At 37.5% G+C, this 15911-nt stretch overlaps 2 protein-coding genes across 2 annotated transcripts; both read right to left on the bottom strand.

Annotated features, from left to right (window-relative positions):
• Positions 1 to 7916: 7916 nt before the first annotated feature.
• On the bottom strand, positions 7917 to 9914 carry LOC137730074 (cytokinin riboside 5'-monophosphate phosphoribohydrolase LOG5-like). Its single transcript, XM_068469139.1, has 7 exons — positions 9690 to 9914; positions 9428 to 9525; positions 9273 to 9303; positions 9003 to 9102; positions 8809 to 8879; positions 8541 to 8684; positions 7917 to 8373 (listed from the first exon to the last, which is right to left on the bottom strand). The coding sequence occupies exons 1-7, from the start codon at positions 9801 to 9803 to the stop codon at positions 8245 to 8247; spliced, it is 687 nt and encodes a 228-aa protein (XP_068325240.1). The 5' UTR covers positions 9804 to 9914; the 3' UTR covers positions 7917 to 8244.
• A 3882-nt stretch (positions 9915 to 13796) lies between these two features.
• Positions 13797 to 14213, bottom strand: LOC137728271 (uncharacterized). Its single transcript, XM_068467106.1, has one exon. It carries the CDS (start codon positions 14211 to 14213, stop codon positions 13797 to 13799), a length of 417 nt encoding a protein of 138 aa, XP_068323207.1.
• Between the last annotated feature and the right edge of the window lie 1698 nt (positions 14214 to 15911).

Genomic DNA, 15911 nt, shown 5'->3' with positions numbered 1-15911 from the left:
CTGTGCCTTTATACCTTTACACGGCTCAGTGAAAGTGTCCAACGTTTGTGGAATCGACCAAGAGTATCAAAGCTATCAAATCCTAGACACCAAATGAAGCATCATATTGTCTCCATGTAAAAGGACTTGGGCATTGGCCCGAGCACGTAGTTCAAGTGACTATATATTAACACTCGGTTCCAAAATGTTTCCAAATCCTTGAGACCATTCAGCTGGGATTGGAGTGTTAAGGATACAATTAGAACTAATCAATGATGTATCTGTTTAGGATTTTACTTAGCTGTTAAGCTATGATTGTTATAGTCGGTTATTAGAATCTGTAAAGCTATTTATATTGGTTGTACACATGGTTTGTCTAATTGAATAGAAATCATTTTTCCACAACAACTTCTCTCTCTAGATTTTCTCTCTCTCTGCCTTTAGTATTTCTCTCACAGATCTATAACTTTCTACATGGTATCTTTCGCCATAGTCCACCGACTTTGATCCCCCGCTTCCACTTTCTTGCATTTTCTTGCATTTTCTTGCCTTTTCTCGCCTTCCAAACACGTCTTCTAAGATCTAATTCTCTTCAATTTCTTCCTTTCTTTCTCAATTTCTCTCTATTTCCTGCAATGACGACGGCTGCGCACTCTTCTTCTCCGGCTGCTCCTTCTGGATCTCATGCCTCTTCTCCGGCTGCTTCTTCTGGATCTCATGGTGCTGTCACCAATTCGTCAGTTCAATCGCTCTCGTCTATTACTGTTCAGAACATCACAGGTATGGTTGCGACGAAACTGAATCGTCACAACTATATCACCTGGCGTAGTCTCTTCCTCCCTGTTCTGAAACGATTCAAGCTTTTAGGGCTTGTTACTGGATCTGATGTGTGTCCTTCTCAAGTTCTGCTTGATTCCTCTGGATCTCGATCTCTGAATCCAGCGTATGAGGCTTGGTGTGAACGAGATCAAATCTTGATGATTTGGATTCATTCTACTCTATCTGAAGATCTTCTTCCCTTGACGGTTGGCTTTGATGATTCCAAATCTCTCTGGCAATCTCTCGAGCGTCGCTTCTCTGGTGCATCTCGGACGCATGTTCACAGCTTACGCTCAAAGATTCAAACTATTCAGAAAGGTGACTCCTCGATGACGGATTATCTCAATTCTCTCAAGGAAATTTCTGACAAACTTGCCGCGGCTGGGGAACCGATTTCTGAATCAGATCTTGTTGCATATACTCTTTCTGGTCTTTCTGATGAGTATGAGTCCTTTGTTGACTCTATTGAAACCCGACTTGAACCTGTCAATTCTGATGAACTACACGGCATGCTTCTCAGCAAGGAAATTTCTCTTCAAAAACGCAAGTCCAGACCATCCTCATCCTCCGCTCAACTTTTTCATGCCTATACTGCTCACCAAGGTTTCTCTGGTTCTCCCAACCACAGAGGCAACCATCGTGGTCGATTTCAGAATCGGAATAAGTTTCATCAAACTCGGAATTTTGGAGGTAATCGCAACAACTATAACCCCTCAGGAGGTATTCTTGGCCCTGTTCCATCTCCTCGATCCACATTCTCTGGTTCTCAGTCTGCCAATTCCAGCTCTGGAAAATCCTTTCAGTGCCAATTGTGCCTCAAATATGGCCATGAAGCTCTCAATTGTGAGAAACTCTCTCAGTTTGCATCTCAACGATCCAATGTTGGTCCTCCATTTGGTATGTCTGCTACTACTTCTCCTCCACCGAGCTATTGGCTAACTGATAGTGGTGCCTCTCACCATGTCACACCTGATCCAGCTTCTCTCAATTCTGCCATTCCATACACCGGCAGTGATCACCTGTTTGTTGGTAATGGTAAAGGTCTGTGTATTTCCCACACTGGCTCTGCTTTAATTCGAACTCAAAATGCTACCTTTAAGCTTAATGATGTGTTATTAGTTCCTAAAGCTTCACACAACTTACTGTCCGTCTACAAGTTTGTCTATGATAATTGGGCATCTCTGACCTTTGATCCATTTGGGTTCTATATTAAGGACCTAAGAACTGGGAGGATGCTCTTCCAGGGCCCCTGTGAAGGTGGTTTGTACCCTTTCTACTGGGATGCATCAAATGGCACATCTGGAGTTGCACTCTCTCCTCAGGCATTGCTCGTTCATAAAGCAAATATTCATCTGTGGCATCAGCGATTGGGACATCCATCGAGCCAAGTATTACATACTATTGTGAATAAACACCAACTACCTGTTCTTCGTTCTGTACCTCCAGGTTCTACATCTCAAGGATCTGTTTGTACTGAATGTAAATTGGGGAAGGCTTCTAAGCTACCTTTTTCTGTTTTGCCTTGTATATCTACTAGGCCTTTTCAATTACTACACACTGATGTTTGGGGCCCTTCTCCCATTGCTTCATGTACTGGTTACAAATACTACCTCATTTTGGTAGATGACTATACTAAATACAGTTGGTTATATCCTATGGTTTATAAATCAGATGTGTACTCCGTTTTCACGACTTTTGTGCTCAAAGTTCAAACTTTTTTTCTTGTCGCATACAATGCCTACGGTCAGATTCAGGGGGTGAGTACTTGAGCAGGAACTTTCAAACTTTTCTCAATGCTCAAGGCATTACACATCAACTCAGTTGTCCTCATACACCTGAACAGAATGGGTGTGCTGAGAGGAAGCATCGGCATGTTGTTGAAATGGGTCGAACTCTCCTTTCTCAGAGTGGATTGGCAACCAAATTTTGGGTTGAGGCGTTTCAGACGGCTGTCTATCTTATCAATCGACTGCCTTCTCATTCTTCTTCCATTAGTCCTTGGGAACAACTTTTTCAAGCTCCTCCACGGTATCATACTCTGAAGGCTTTTGGATGTGCTTGTTATCCATGGTTGCAACCGTATTCAGCTAACAAGCTTGATGCAAAGAGCAGATTGTGTGTTTTTCTGGGCTATAGCCTTCATCATAATGGGTACAGATGTCTTGATCCTGTCACTAATAAAGTGTATATTTCACGGCATGTTACGTTTGATGAGCAGTTGTTTCCATTCAAGCACGGCATGCCACAACCTGCCTCCTCTACCACCTCTTCTCCTATCTCTGTGACTATTCCAGTTCCTGCTCCTTCCAGTACACTTCCATCTGTCACTGCTGCTCTCCCTCATTCTACACATCAGGACTCTCTCTCACCGGCTCCGTTTACTACACTCTCTGCCCCGCTATCTCCATCTTCCTTCCCTTCTTCTTCTCCTCATTCATCGGCCTCTGTCCCTGCACCACCACCATCTCTTAATTCTCACCCAATGATTACTCGAGCTAAGGCTGGTATTCACAAACCAAAAGTCTTTACTGCCACAAAACATTCTCTTCCTGTGTCTGTTGATTCCCTTGCGTGTCTGCCTCCTACTCCTACCACATTTCTGCAAGCTTCAAAAAATCCACATTGGATGGCTGCAATGAAGGATGAGTTTCACGCCTTGCAGTCCACTGGCACATGGGATTTGGTTCCTTTTCATCCCCACTTAAATTTAGTCGGCTGCAAATGGGTGTTTAAGGTCAAACATAAGCCTGATGGCTCCATTGAACGGTACAAGGCCCGTCTAGTGGCTAAAGGCTTTCATCAGCAAGAGGGCATTGATTTTTCTGAGACTTTCAGTCCTGTTGCTAAGCCCACAACTATCCGTATTCTGTTATCCATTGCTATTTCTTATGACTGGTTCATTCATCAACTTGATGTCAGTAATGCGTTCCTGCACGGTACTCTGAAGGAAGCTGTATACATGATCCAGCCACCGGGATTTGTTGATTCCACAAAACCCCGCCATGTTTGCAAACTTAACAGATCTCTCTACGGTTTAAAACAGGCTCCTCGGGCCTGGTATGAAGCATTCTACACGGCTATTCTGTCCTTGGGTTTCTCCTCTTCCTCTTCTGATACCAGCTTGTTCATCAAGAAGGATTCTTCCATCACCTTTATTTTAGTCTATGTTGATGACATTATAATTACTGGTAGTTCCCGATCTGTTTGTCAATCTATTATTGCTCAGTTACAAACTATGTTTCCTGTGAAGGATTTGGGTGATCTCCACTATTTTTTGGGCATTGAAGTACACAGATCTGCTAAAGGAATGTTTCTTCACCAATCCAAATATGCTCTTGATTTGTTGAAGAAAACAGATATGAGTGGTGTCAAGCCTTGCTCCACTCCTGTTGGTTCTGCAAAGTTAGATCACTCAGGCACTCTTCTCTCTGATCCCACATTTTACAGATCCACTGTTGGTGCTTTACAGTACCTCACCTGGACGAGACCTGATTTGTCATTTGCTGTCAATCAAGTATGTCAGTACATGCATTCCCCTCGTACCATTCACCTGCAAGCGGTCAAACGGATCCTTCGTTATTTGAAAGGGACTCTTGATGCTGGTTTATGGTTTACCCCAGGGTCTCAATGCCTCACTGCATGGTCTGATGCCGATTGGGCTGGCTGCCCGGTTGACAGACGTTCAACAAGTGGATACTGTGTTTTCCTTGGTCCCAATTTAATTTCTTGGAGTGCAAAGAAACAGTGCACTGTTGCCCGCTCTTCTACCGAGGCTGAGTATCGGTCGCTTGCCAATACAGCTGCAGAACTCAGTTGGGTCTGTAAAATTCTGCAGGATATCTCTTTTCCTATCCTCCACACTCCTGCCATTTTCTGTGACAACCAGAGTGCAATTGCTCTAGCATTTAACCCTGTCTTTCATGCTCGGACTAAACATGTGGAAATTGACTATCACTACATCCGCGAAAAGGTTCTTGCTGGTCAAGTCAGTGTGCACCATGTTGCTTCTCTTCTTCAACTCGCCGACATTTTTACTAAATCCTTGCCATCTGCTCGCTTTGCTGAGTTAACTTCCAAGCTTTCAGTTCGCTTTCCTCCCTTTAGCTTGAGGGGGTGTGTTAAGGATACAATTAGAACTAATCAATGATGTATCTGTTTAGGATTTTACTTAGCTGTTAAGCTATGATTGTTATAGTCGGTTATTAGAATCTGTAAAGCTATTTATATTGGTTGTACACATGGTTTGTCTAATTGAATAGAAATCATTTTTCCACAACAACTTCTCTCTCTAGATTTTCTCTCTCTCTGCCTTTAGTATTTCTCTCACAGATCTATAACTTTCTACATGGAGTTGCCTGCAAATTTGAAGAAAAGATGCTTGCAGTTTTGTAGTTAATTTTCCTGCTTTGCATTGTATACTATTTTCTGGTCGAACTGTCTATTTATAATGACAAAATAGAAGAGAGATATGCAAGTAAATTTTGCTGATGAAGGATCTGAAAAACAAGATTTATTTTGCTTCACAATTATATATGTTGCAACTGCCTCCGTTGACTATTACGATATATGAGAACTTATTAAGAGGAGCTTAATATGTGATGAGTGTGATTTCTGGCGGTGAAAATTGTGAAAATGCAATAATATATTGGAGTGTATTGATGTACTGGAAGACTGGATTTGTATGGTTAGGTTTTGACAAATTCCAATTTAGCCGTTTAAACACTAATGCGTTTTATACACCAGTGTGTTGTAAAAAGATCCGACTCGCAAGCATATATCTATATTAGAGCTCTAGGTTGTCATTATTTGGAGTGCAATCCATTTATAGTAATTATAGTATTTGGCTTGCATGAGAGTCGTTTTGGTTATCATGATATGATATTGCATGAAACTCGCAGAAATTGATAAACACATAAGTTTGTGTTTCCATCCAATGCATGTGTTTTCTTTTAGGTGATGAATGATAATTAAATTCAAATTCCTTTGTTTAGTGAAAATACTATTAAAGAGATTCGTACTCTGAATTTAAAATTGAAACATAAAGGATAATAATTTATAAATGATGGTGATTTTTATTGCTTTTTTATACAAATTGATTGTGATAGTCATTTTTGTTTGTTTTATGGAAAAAAAAAAAAATCGAACTCTAAACCCATCTCAATCATAACACATTTCATACTTTGAGTCACCAATTAAGCTATTTCCAAACACTTTTATCACAAATGATCCTCGAAATTGACCCTCACCATTAAAATGGTCTCTGAAATTAAAAAATAATCAATGTAGTCATTTCGTCACAATTCTATAAAAAAATTTGTTATGTACTGATGTGAGTTTAATAATTAATTAAAATAGTTGTCTAAATACCTTTTTGGACAATGGACTTTTTTTTCTTATAGTAGGGTCTACTCCGAAGAGAAGTCCATTCCATAAATTTTCAAAGGCACAAGGCTTAACCAAGGCCTAAGAGGGGGTGTGGAAATAGTTCTCAACCAACAATGGATACCTTTCGGTTATAACCTCATTATCTCAAGGTAGACCTCGTCATTCTTTGCATCACTAGATCACTAGGAAAGCGCCGAACAAGCTCTACAAAATTAAGGTAGTGAGGATGTTGATCGCCTAAAGGTTAACGGTGATGTCCTAGAAGTCGTTGCCAATGGGCCAAGCCGTCACCAAAGGGGATCTCGATCCAAGTTCAATTCAGTGAAAAATGTCGAAGTGTGTAAAGATGGGTGTATTGAGATTTTTTTTTTTTTTTTTTTTTTTTTTTTTTAAGAATAGAGAGCGAATGAGGTATATAAATGTGGACTGGGATCGGAGGTGATTGCAGGACTGGGTTTTTGGGTTGACAATTTTTTTATTAACTATTAAATTATTAAGCCTATTTGTAATTTTTTAAATTTAATTAGACTTGTGTGACCCATTTATATATCACATCAGCATATAATAGAATTTTTGACAGAATTATGACAGAAGAACTACATTGATTTGATACTTACTTGAGGACTACATTGATCAATTTTCAACTTCAAGGATCATTTTGATGTCGCGTGTCAATTTCAGGGATCATTTTGATCTCATGGGTTAATTTTAATGACCATTTGTGACAAAAAATTGACTTATGGAGCCCATTTATGTGTCACATCAGCACTTAACAAATTTTTTAACAGAATTGTGACGGAATGACCATAGTGATTTGTGACACCTATTTTCAGGGACTACATTGATTGATTTTCAATTTCAATGATCATTTTGATGGTGAATGTCAATTTTAAGAACTATTTGTGGTAAAAATCCAAAAAAGTATATAATAAAAAAACATTTGAGTTTTGCTGACTGGATCAGGCAGCCAACAAATCTAATAGTAATAGCATCACTTACATCACGTATCAAGGACGTCACAGAATTGATCACTTTTTATCTCCCCGGATGTTGCAAAGTTCATCACAAAAACAAAGTGATTTAGGTAATATAATAAAACACTAACATTCAAAAGTATGTTACCAAACTATTGCGTTACCAGCTTTTGTTTTTTTCCAAATAATTGACCAAAAAGAAAAAGGCAAGGCTTTTTAAAAGTTTTATTTTGCATTTATCTCATCACATAACTTTAATGACATATTTACGTATTTGAATATGAATTATAAAATCAGTTAATTCGATTTCTCACTTCTGAGAATTGAACTGCGGCTTTTAATAAGGTGTTTTAAGGTGTTTTGAATTTCATGTTTTAAGTAAACATTACAAATGTAAGAGATTAATATAACTCTAATACTCATGTTTAATATAAAATTTTATATAACAAAAAGAAAATTAACAAAAAAAAATGAATAGCCGAAGAGAATACTACAGAGTCTGGTCACTAATCAAAACACAAGGTGGGCATAGAGGGGCCTACACCTGTCAAACATAAATGGGCCACATCTAACTCAAGGTCCCCCAAATGATGCAAAAATGTTTAAATCATCACACCCTCACTCACCACAGTACCTTAAAATTTGCAGGGAAAAATAAAAGAGAGAAAGAGAGAGAAATTACAACACCGGCAACAGCAATAACATGCATGCCCTAGAGAGCAATGAAAAAATAGAGAATAAAGCTGCTGCAGCTACTGCAAATTTTTTGGATCTTGCTTCTTGTTCTTTCTATATAATAATCTTTGTACATAATTCCAGTGGATCACAAAATACAACCAGAGCTTAATATCCCAGAAACTTAATAACTAATAAGACATTAAAAACTAAATTAAAACAACAAAAAGATTTGGAGAGCAGTCAACCAGTCAGTGTTGTAGTTCTTTCCTTTTTATCTCCTTGTCAATCAAACCTTATCATACCATTATAGTATGCCTGGTCTTATATTATCACCACAATCAGAGACCCAAAAAGCAACACCTTTTTTCCCCAACATTCATCCCTTCCTTTCCAATTGTCTAAAACTCCTTTACAAAGCTACTTGTGTCTGCAAAGCAGCAGCAGCTGCACCTGCATTGAACCCCACCACCACCTGCTGCTGCTGCTCAACCTCCCACCTTGCTTTGGCTATGGCTCCATCATGCACTGGCACATACTCCTACCAAACAAAACCCCAAAACAAAATCAGACACCAAAAGGGTGATTTCATCATCAAGATTCTTTCTGGACAGTTCTTTTTTTTTGTTTCATTTTTGAGTTTTGGAAAGAATCATAGAATATCTGCATACAAAGTGTTTAATGAAATGGGAAAAGAAATTATGAGACCTCAAGTTTTTGGACAAGCTCTTTGGCATTGGGGGCAGAGACTATGATGTGGCGCTGGGAAGGCTTGATAAAGCCATCATCCACGGCTTTGTCAATAAAAGTGAGGAGGTAGTTGTAGTATCCATCAACATTCAGCAATCCCACCTGCAAAAAAATTGTTTGCAGAAAACGAAAATAATTAATATAATAAAGCTTCAAACTTTCAAGGCCAAGGCTCTTGGTTCTAAAGTTTCTAGTAATAGTAATCTCCCTTCTGGTGTGTTCTTACAGGTTTGTCATGGATTCCAAGCTGTGCCCAAGTGATCACTTCTAGCAACTCCTCCAAAGTTCCATAGCCACCTGATGGACCAAAAGTAATACAAAAGAAAATCCACTGATTAGCTTATTTAATCAAAAGGGCAAACTTTTTTTGTAGAGAGAGGAGGGTGGGGAAAGAGAGGGAGAGGGAGAGGGAGATGGGACCTGGTAGGGCAATGAAGCAATCGGAATGGCGGGCCATTTCTGCCTTCCTTTGGTGCATGTCGGCTACTGGCCTTACCTCTCCAACTGTTTCACCTGTAATCTGAGGCTCAAAAGACCCAACATGCATACATTTTTTTAGAGAGATTTGCACACTTGAAACCAAAAAAAAAAAAGGCTAAACTTTGAACCGGTACCCAAAAAAAGAAAATAAATTTGCACAAACTAGAAGAGATTGAGAAAAACCCAAAAGAGAGAGATTAGATTTTGCACCTCTTTACACATTAAAGTTCTTGGTATGATCCTGCCCAAATGTGAAGCAAAAATATAAATAATTAGGCAAATGCATATGTAAAATACATAAATTAAGAAGAAAAAAACATTTGAGAAACCCAAGAAAAAGTGAAAATCTAGAGATGTGATTGCACCCAAGAACATTCCCTCCACCATGATAAACAGCCTGGGAAACCAGACCCATCAGCCCAATGCTCCCTCCACCATACACAAGGTCAAGCCTCCTTGAAACCTTCAGAAATAAAAAATAAAAAGCCCAAATTTCAGAACCAAAGAATAGGCCAACCCAAGTAATAAAATTGAAAAATAAACCAAACCAAAGTGATTAATAGAGCAACCCCAGTAATAAAATTGAAAATTTTGGAGTTTGGAGAGAAAGGTGAAGAAGAAAAGTACCAGCTCTTCAGCTAATTCAATGGCAGCATCTTTGTAGCAGTTCCTCTTCCCAGTACTGCTGCCACAAAACACACAAACCCTCTTGAATCTTGATCTCGAAAGCTTCTCTTCCATCTCCAAACTCCACAAAATTTTACTGGTTTTTTTTTGCTTTTGGGTTAAAACAGTTTGGCAAAAGTGAGTTAAAAATATGGAGGGATTGCAGAGTACCAAGTAATATGGAAACAGCCACTATATATAGAGCTGTAGACTCCACACAAATATGACTGCAGGACTGAAATTGTAGGACCCTCCCTAAAAAAAATTGCATTGAAAAAATTTGAAAAACAAATTTAAAAAAAAATCAAGGAAGGAAAAGGGAATACCGTGGTGTTGTTCTGTCAAATGGATAGAGACGAAGTAAGACAAAAGGGCAAGGCAAAAAAGACACAGAGGGAAATTCAGACCGTTCCGTAATCACGACGACACGTGGCTTAAATTCATGGGAGAGACTTGGTAGTTCCGTGTCTCAGGGGGTAATTTAAGCACTTTAGAGAGAAAAATCTCCCCTTCCTTGTGTGGAGTGTGGAGTAACATTTTATATACTTAAATACGTTTTATTATTTCATTTAAACTACAAACACATAAATTTATTTTTTCATCAATATACCGTAAATATAAATGGTACATATTTTTTTATAACACGTTAAACAATCTATTACATGACATGTGTTTCTGATTTGATTAAATTTTATATTAATTATTAGTATATGAGCCAATCTCACTTGTTAACAATTAACGAAGAATTCCATTTTAGCCTAACATGTGTATGGGAATTTCGTTTTAGCCTAATATATATAGCTCACGTGCTAATAATTAACATAAATTTAACATAACTTTTAATTTTTAACATTAATCCTAATAAACTTCAGCATATAATTTAAATTCTAATTTTCTTACCATGTAACTATCTTCCACCTATCATAGCATCATAGAACTAATAATTCAGGCAAAAATATAATACATTGTTGTAGTGGCGTAGTCTCCTCTCCTTCTCCCCTTTCTGTCTGAATCGTTTTTAATGCACGCAATCATAACTGTGTGCGTATATGATCTTGCAGACCCTCTCTAGTCTCTGCATCAAATCAAGATCAATAGGTGGCTTCTTGACATGGTTCAACTTTAGTTATGGACGATGGGTTAGGCCAATGAATTAAACAAAGGCTGGTCTAGCTAATTAACAAAAATTGGAGCTTCGTTCATTGATGTGATTGGTTTTAAAATCTTATTTTTAAGAACGAGTGGAATTTATGTATAGTTTGATACTCATTGACCCATAAAGACAGTTGGGAATTAGGATATCCAAAATGAAGATATTTTAATTTTGAAAATATAAGAAATATTGCATTTTTTGTACTACAGTATGTATTAGTTGATATGGCAAATAATATATAAATGTCATATTAGTTAATGAGTTTATCTCATTAAATGTTAGTTAAATGTATTTTTTATAGATGATTGTTTATTGTTTACTAAAAATTTTGGTAAGTCTGCTTAGCTGTGGCCATTTCCCATAGCCTCTTCGAGCTCGGAAGAAGTGGATAATCGTAGTTTGCCACCGATTATCGCCTTTTTAAAATAAAATTTTGTTAAAAGTGCTAGGAATATTTTGGGGATCCTATCAAGAAAATGAATATTTTGGGGATACTTAACTCTTTTGCTAAAGCTTTTGGCCAACAGGTTAGTTTTCATACATCCTCTCTTTATTTTTCACAGATAACGCTAGTTCCTAGTTAAGGAATGAAAGTGTTGGAATACTTCAAATTCAGCATAAAACTACTATTGAAAAGTACGTTAGGATTCATAATATTGTTTAATAGAAGGATCTTGTCAATGGGAGTGAAGTGTTAGAAGAAGGTAGTTGGGTGGAAGACTAATACTTTATCTAAGGCATACAGGCTTACACTTACGAAATCTAACCTCACTTGTATGCCAAATTATGTTATGTCCTATTTTAAATGTCCATAAATTAACTACTAAGCTAAACAAAGAGTGCAGATATTTCTTTCGAAGAAAAAAGAAGAAATAATGAATTTAGTGCCCTGGAATAAAGTTTATTCTTCTAAGATCAACTTCAATGATGGGCTAAAAGCCAAATTATCCTCCAAAATTTTCCCCCAAACCCACTCCAATCCAAGGGGAAATTTTGGGCTAAATACTAAATGTTAAACCAATGTCAAATTCCCCCCAAAATTTAGCCCAGAAAACGGAGTGGACTCCACCCAATATTTATCGGAATTTAAATTTTTTAGATTAAAATATTCATAAAATTAATTTACGATAGTCTACATATTTATTTTTAAAAAAAATTTAATTTAACAAAAAAAATAGCCTAAGTTCATTCTTTAATAATCCCGGGCTAAAATTTTAGGCTAAAACGGTTGGAGCAAAAAAGTTGTTTCTAGGTTAAAAGTTAAATTTTCCGAACTAAAAAATTTGGCTTTTAGCCCATCCATTGGAGATGGTCTAAGAGGTTTAGTGATAAAGAGATTAGATCATTTTAATACTTCATATTTAGCTAAGTTAGGCTGGAAAGTGTTAACAAAAGATGATAACTAGAAGAAGTACCCAGGACAAGAAAATTCTTAGACAGTAAAGTTAAGCAAAATCATTTTTTTGGCCTGGAAATGTATTCTTAATTTAAAAATATAATTCTTAAGGGGATGAGATGGATTGTGGGTGATGGCAAGGATATCTTGTTCTGAACCCATCATTGGATATTTCATTACCCATTGTTTCATTTAATCCTAAAAATCAGAGGGATTCACTTGATTGGAGCGTAAAAATTGGAGTTTATTATTGTAATTGTTAGGATAGGAACAAACTTAACCAGGTTGTGGAGGTTAATATAACATTGAAAACTTGAAGTATCCCTTTTCCCTTACAGAAAACCTATGATTGTTTTGTTTGGGGAGCTATGCCAATGGTATATTTACAGTTCAGTCAGCTACTTGGATTCAAAATGATATTCAGGTCAACCATACAAAAGCTCTTGAACAAAATGTGAAAATTACCGAAAATAGCCCGAAATGACATGAAAATCGTCTCCAACTGAAGGCTAGGCCAAAGTGCTCGTGGGCCCCACCGGGCCACAATTGCACAATCGAGCCAACCAGCTAGCCCAAACCAACCAGCCAGCCAGCCCTGGGGCGATCCATAATTCAAGCCCAATGGCTACCTTTTGTCAGCATGATGCCAGCTAGCTGACGTCACATTAAACAACATTAAAATAACATTAAACTTAAACAACATTAAAAATTAAAATTAAAATTAAAAAAAAATAAATTTAAAAAAAAAAAAAAAAAAACATTTCACAACATAAAACTTAAATGCCTACTCCATGCTTCTTTTGGCCTAAAGATGTGCAACAAGATCCTGTTGTAGGTACTTGTTTATGGCACGCGAACGTATCATCCTATTGTGTCTTCTCGTTTAACAAGATTTTACCAGTTCTTGGATCGAAAGGTAAATTAGGCCCATCATATATTTGTGCACGAGCCCTCATTGACCTATTTGGATCATCTGGGTCATCATCAGACTCTCTATCAATATAGCCATCACGCTCATCCTCCACAATCATGTTGTGTAATATGATGCACAACATCATAATGGAGTTCAATTTATCTCAACTCCACCCTATTGCCGGTTCCTTGATGATCTTCCACCGTGCTTATAGAATATTGAAAGCTCTCTCAATATCTTTTTGGTATGCATCTTGGTGCAAAGTAAACCACCTTTAGGCTTTATCTACAGGGTTTAGAATTGCTTAGACAAGTGTCGCTCACTTTGGGTAGATGTCATATGCCAAGTAATACCCCATATTGTATGGACGGTCATTCATGTAGTAGTCAAGTTGAGGTGATTTGCCCTCCGTCAGGTTATTGAAGAGGGGTGAACGCCCAAGAACTGTAATGTCGTTTTGGGATTTTGGGACTCCAAAGAAAGCATGTCAGATCCATGTGTCAAACGAGACAACCGCCTCTAACACAATAGTTGGCTTTCTCGATCTTCCGCTAAAGCCTTTTTACCATCTAGTGGGACAGTTATTCCTCTGCCAATGCATGCAATCTAAGACCCTATCATGCCCGGAAATCCACAGTCTTCAGCTTTGCGAATGAGCCAATCCAGATCTTCTTGATTTGGTTCACGGAGGTACTCTTCTTTGTAAAGCTGAACAATTGTGCGACATAATTTAACAAGATTATCAAGGCATGTAGACTCAGACATACCATATGTATCATCCATCGCATCAGCTGGGGAGGCATAGGCCAACATTCGTAATGCAATAGTAACCTTCTGATGAGGTGAGAAAACAGGGCAGCCTGCTTTGTCCAGCTTATGTCGAAAGTATAGATTGACATGTTGGACATCATGAAGTAAACGCTCAAAGACATGACACCTCATCCATAAGCGACGTCTGAAATCCTCTTCTGTGTACATCGAGTTTGGGTTGAAGTAGTTGTTCATCAGATTGTCATACGTCATCTCTCTGTTTCGTGGTTTGTAAGAGCGACCAGCAATAAAGCTACCCCATTAAGGTTGTTTCTCAGTTGGCTCACACGCCATGACTCCAGCCATGGCTGCCATATATGATGTGTTACACCATGATTCATCTTCTTCATCGGACTCATCTTTTCGTCTCATATGCGCCATTTTTCTTCCAATTTGAAATTAGATAAGGACCCCCAATTGGAATCTGAAGTTGTAATCCATTGCAAACTTGAATTGAAAGAGAGGGCAAAGCTGAAAGTGTGTGAATTATAACCCAATATCCACCCTATTCTTGGACATTGAAATCTAAAGATAAGAAGTGTCACGCAGATAAAAATCCTATCTAAAATTCCCACAACCAATTACATCTTGACACATGGCACTCGAAATCATATCCCAAAAATTATTGAGATTACATATCGACAAGAAATCAAGAGAGTTACTCACATATCGACACATGGCTCTAGAAATTCGAGACATAAAATTATTGAGATTCCTTATCGACAAAAAATCTGCAAAGCTACTCATATATCAACATGTAGCACTTGAAATCCGAGACGTAAAATTATTGAGATTCCATATTGACAAGAAATCAACAAAGTTGGACACATATCAACATGTGGCACTCAAAATCCGAGACATAAAATTACTGAGATTCCGTCGCAAAAATTATTGAGATAGTTTAATTTAAGTAACCATATTAATTCAATTAACATAATAAATTATGTTTTGCCTATGACCCTTTAGCCCCATCGGTTAGAGATGGTTTTTTTTGTCACATGGCTATGTTTGGCTTATGACCTTTTGCTCCTCGGTTGGAGATGGTAAGAAATATGGCCTAACACTGTTCATTAAAATATTAATTTCTTGAATGTCTATTAGGCTAAAAAGAGCTTTCTGGCCCTCATTCGGTTGGAGATGGCCTAACTTTACCCCTAAAAGTTAAAAAGTTTAGTTGGTTATTAATTAAAGACAGACTTCAAACTAGGAAACGAGTAAGAAAATTTATCAAAAATGTTGATATTAGATGTCGTTGTTGTGGAGTGGAAGAGGAAGATCAAAATCATCTTTTTTCGAAATGCAAGTATGCAAAAGAGGTATATATGGAGACTATCTTTTGATACCCCTTTTAATAGTTCTATTGTTTCTTTTGTAAATATCATTGATTGGTTGAAAACTTTGTCAAATATAGAGAATATGTGTGAAGTCTAGTTTTAGTTATTTGGCTTTCATTGTCAAAAGTTGTAAATGCTACCACATCCATTCTACTCACCAACTGAGTTCAGTGGTGAGTTGGCACACCCGCATTCACCAGAAAGACATAATTAGCTCATTAGTTATTCAACTTGCACGTCATGTAGACTTGTTAATTTTAGGGTAAACATATTGTTAATTAACAAAGTCGTAGTTAAATAACCATTTCCACTCCCATAAGTAAAAAGAACCATACAGCAGCCGACCTTTTTCACCAGCTGTGTTTCGAACCAGAAGTCGAAATTTCATACGAGGTTAGAAAGCAAGCCATTGCACGTTTTTTTAGAAGTTCAAGTGTTATACGTAATTAAATTTTTTGCATGACAGTTAACATCACTATTAACATCACTATTTAAATCATTATGGATAAGATAATTGGTAACTAGCCACCTATTAAAAGAATTGCACGCACTTAGTTCACATTGTTTTACATCATAT

This window comes from Pyrus communis, chromosome 3 (assembly GCF_963583255.1).
Source record: "Pyrus communis chromosome 3, drPyrComm1.1, whole genome shotgun sequence".
Taxonomy (NCBI): Eukaryota; Viridiplantae; Streptophyta; class Magnoliopsida; order Rosales; family Rosaceae; genus Pyrus; species Pyrus communis.
Note: the sequence above shows the minus strand (reverse complement) of the source record. Positions and strands in the feature narration are given on the sequence as shown.

What these genes read in the sequence shown, in the direction of transcription:
- LOC137730074 (XM_068469139.1), bottom strand. Translation starts at nt 9,803, where the DNA reads ATGGAAGAGAAGCTTTCGAGATCAAGATTCAAGAGGGTTTGTGTGTTT. An exon ending in TTGAATTAGCTGAAGAGCTG is followed by an intron (nt 9,526 to 9,689) that starts GTACTTTTCTTC and finishes TTATTTCTGAAG; the next exon opens with GTTTCAAGGAGGCTTGACCT. An exon ending in TTGCTTCATTGCCCTACCAG is followed by an intron (nt 8,880 to 9,002) that starts GTCCCATCTCCC and finishes TTGGTCCATCAG; the next exon opens with GTGGCTATGGAACTTTGGAG.
- LOC137728271 (XM_068467106.1), bottom strand. Translation starts at nt 14,213, where the DNA reads ATGACGTATGACAATCTGATGAACAACTACTTCAACCCAAACTCGATG.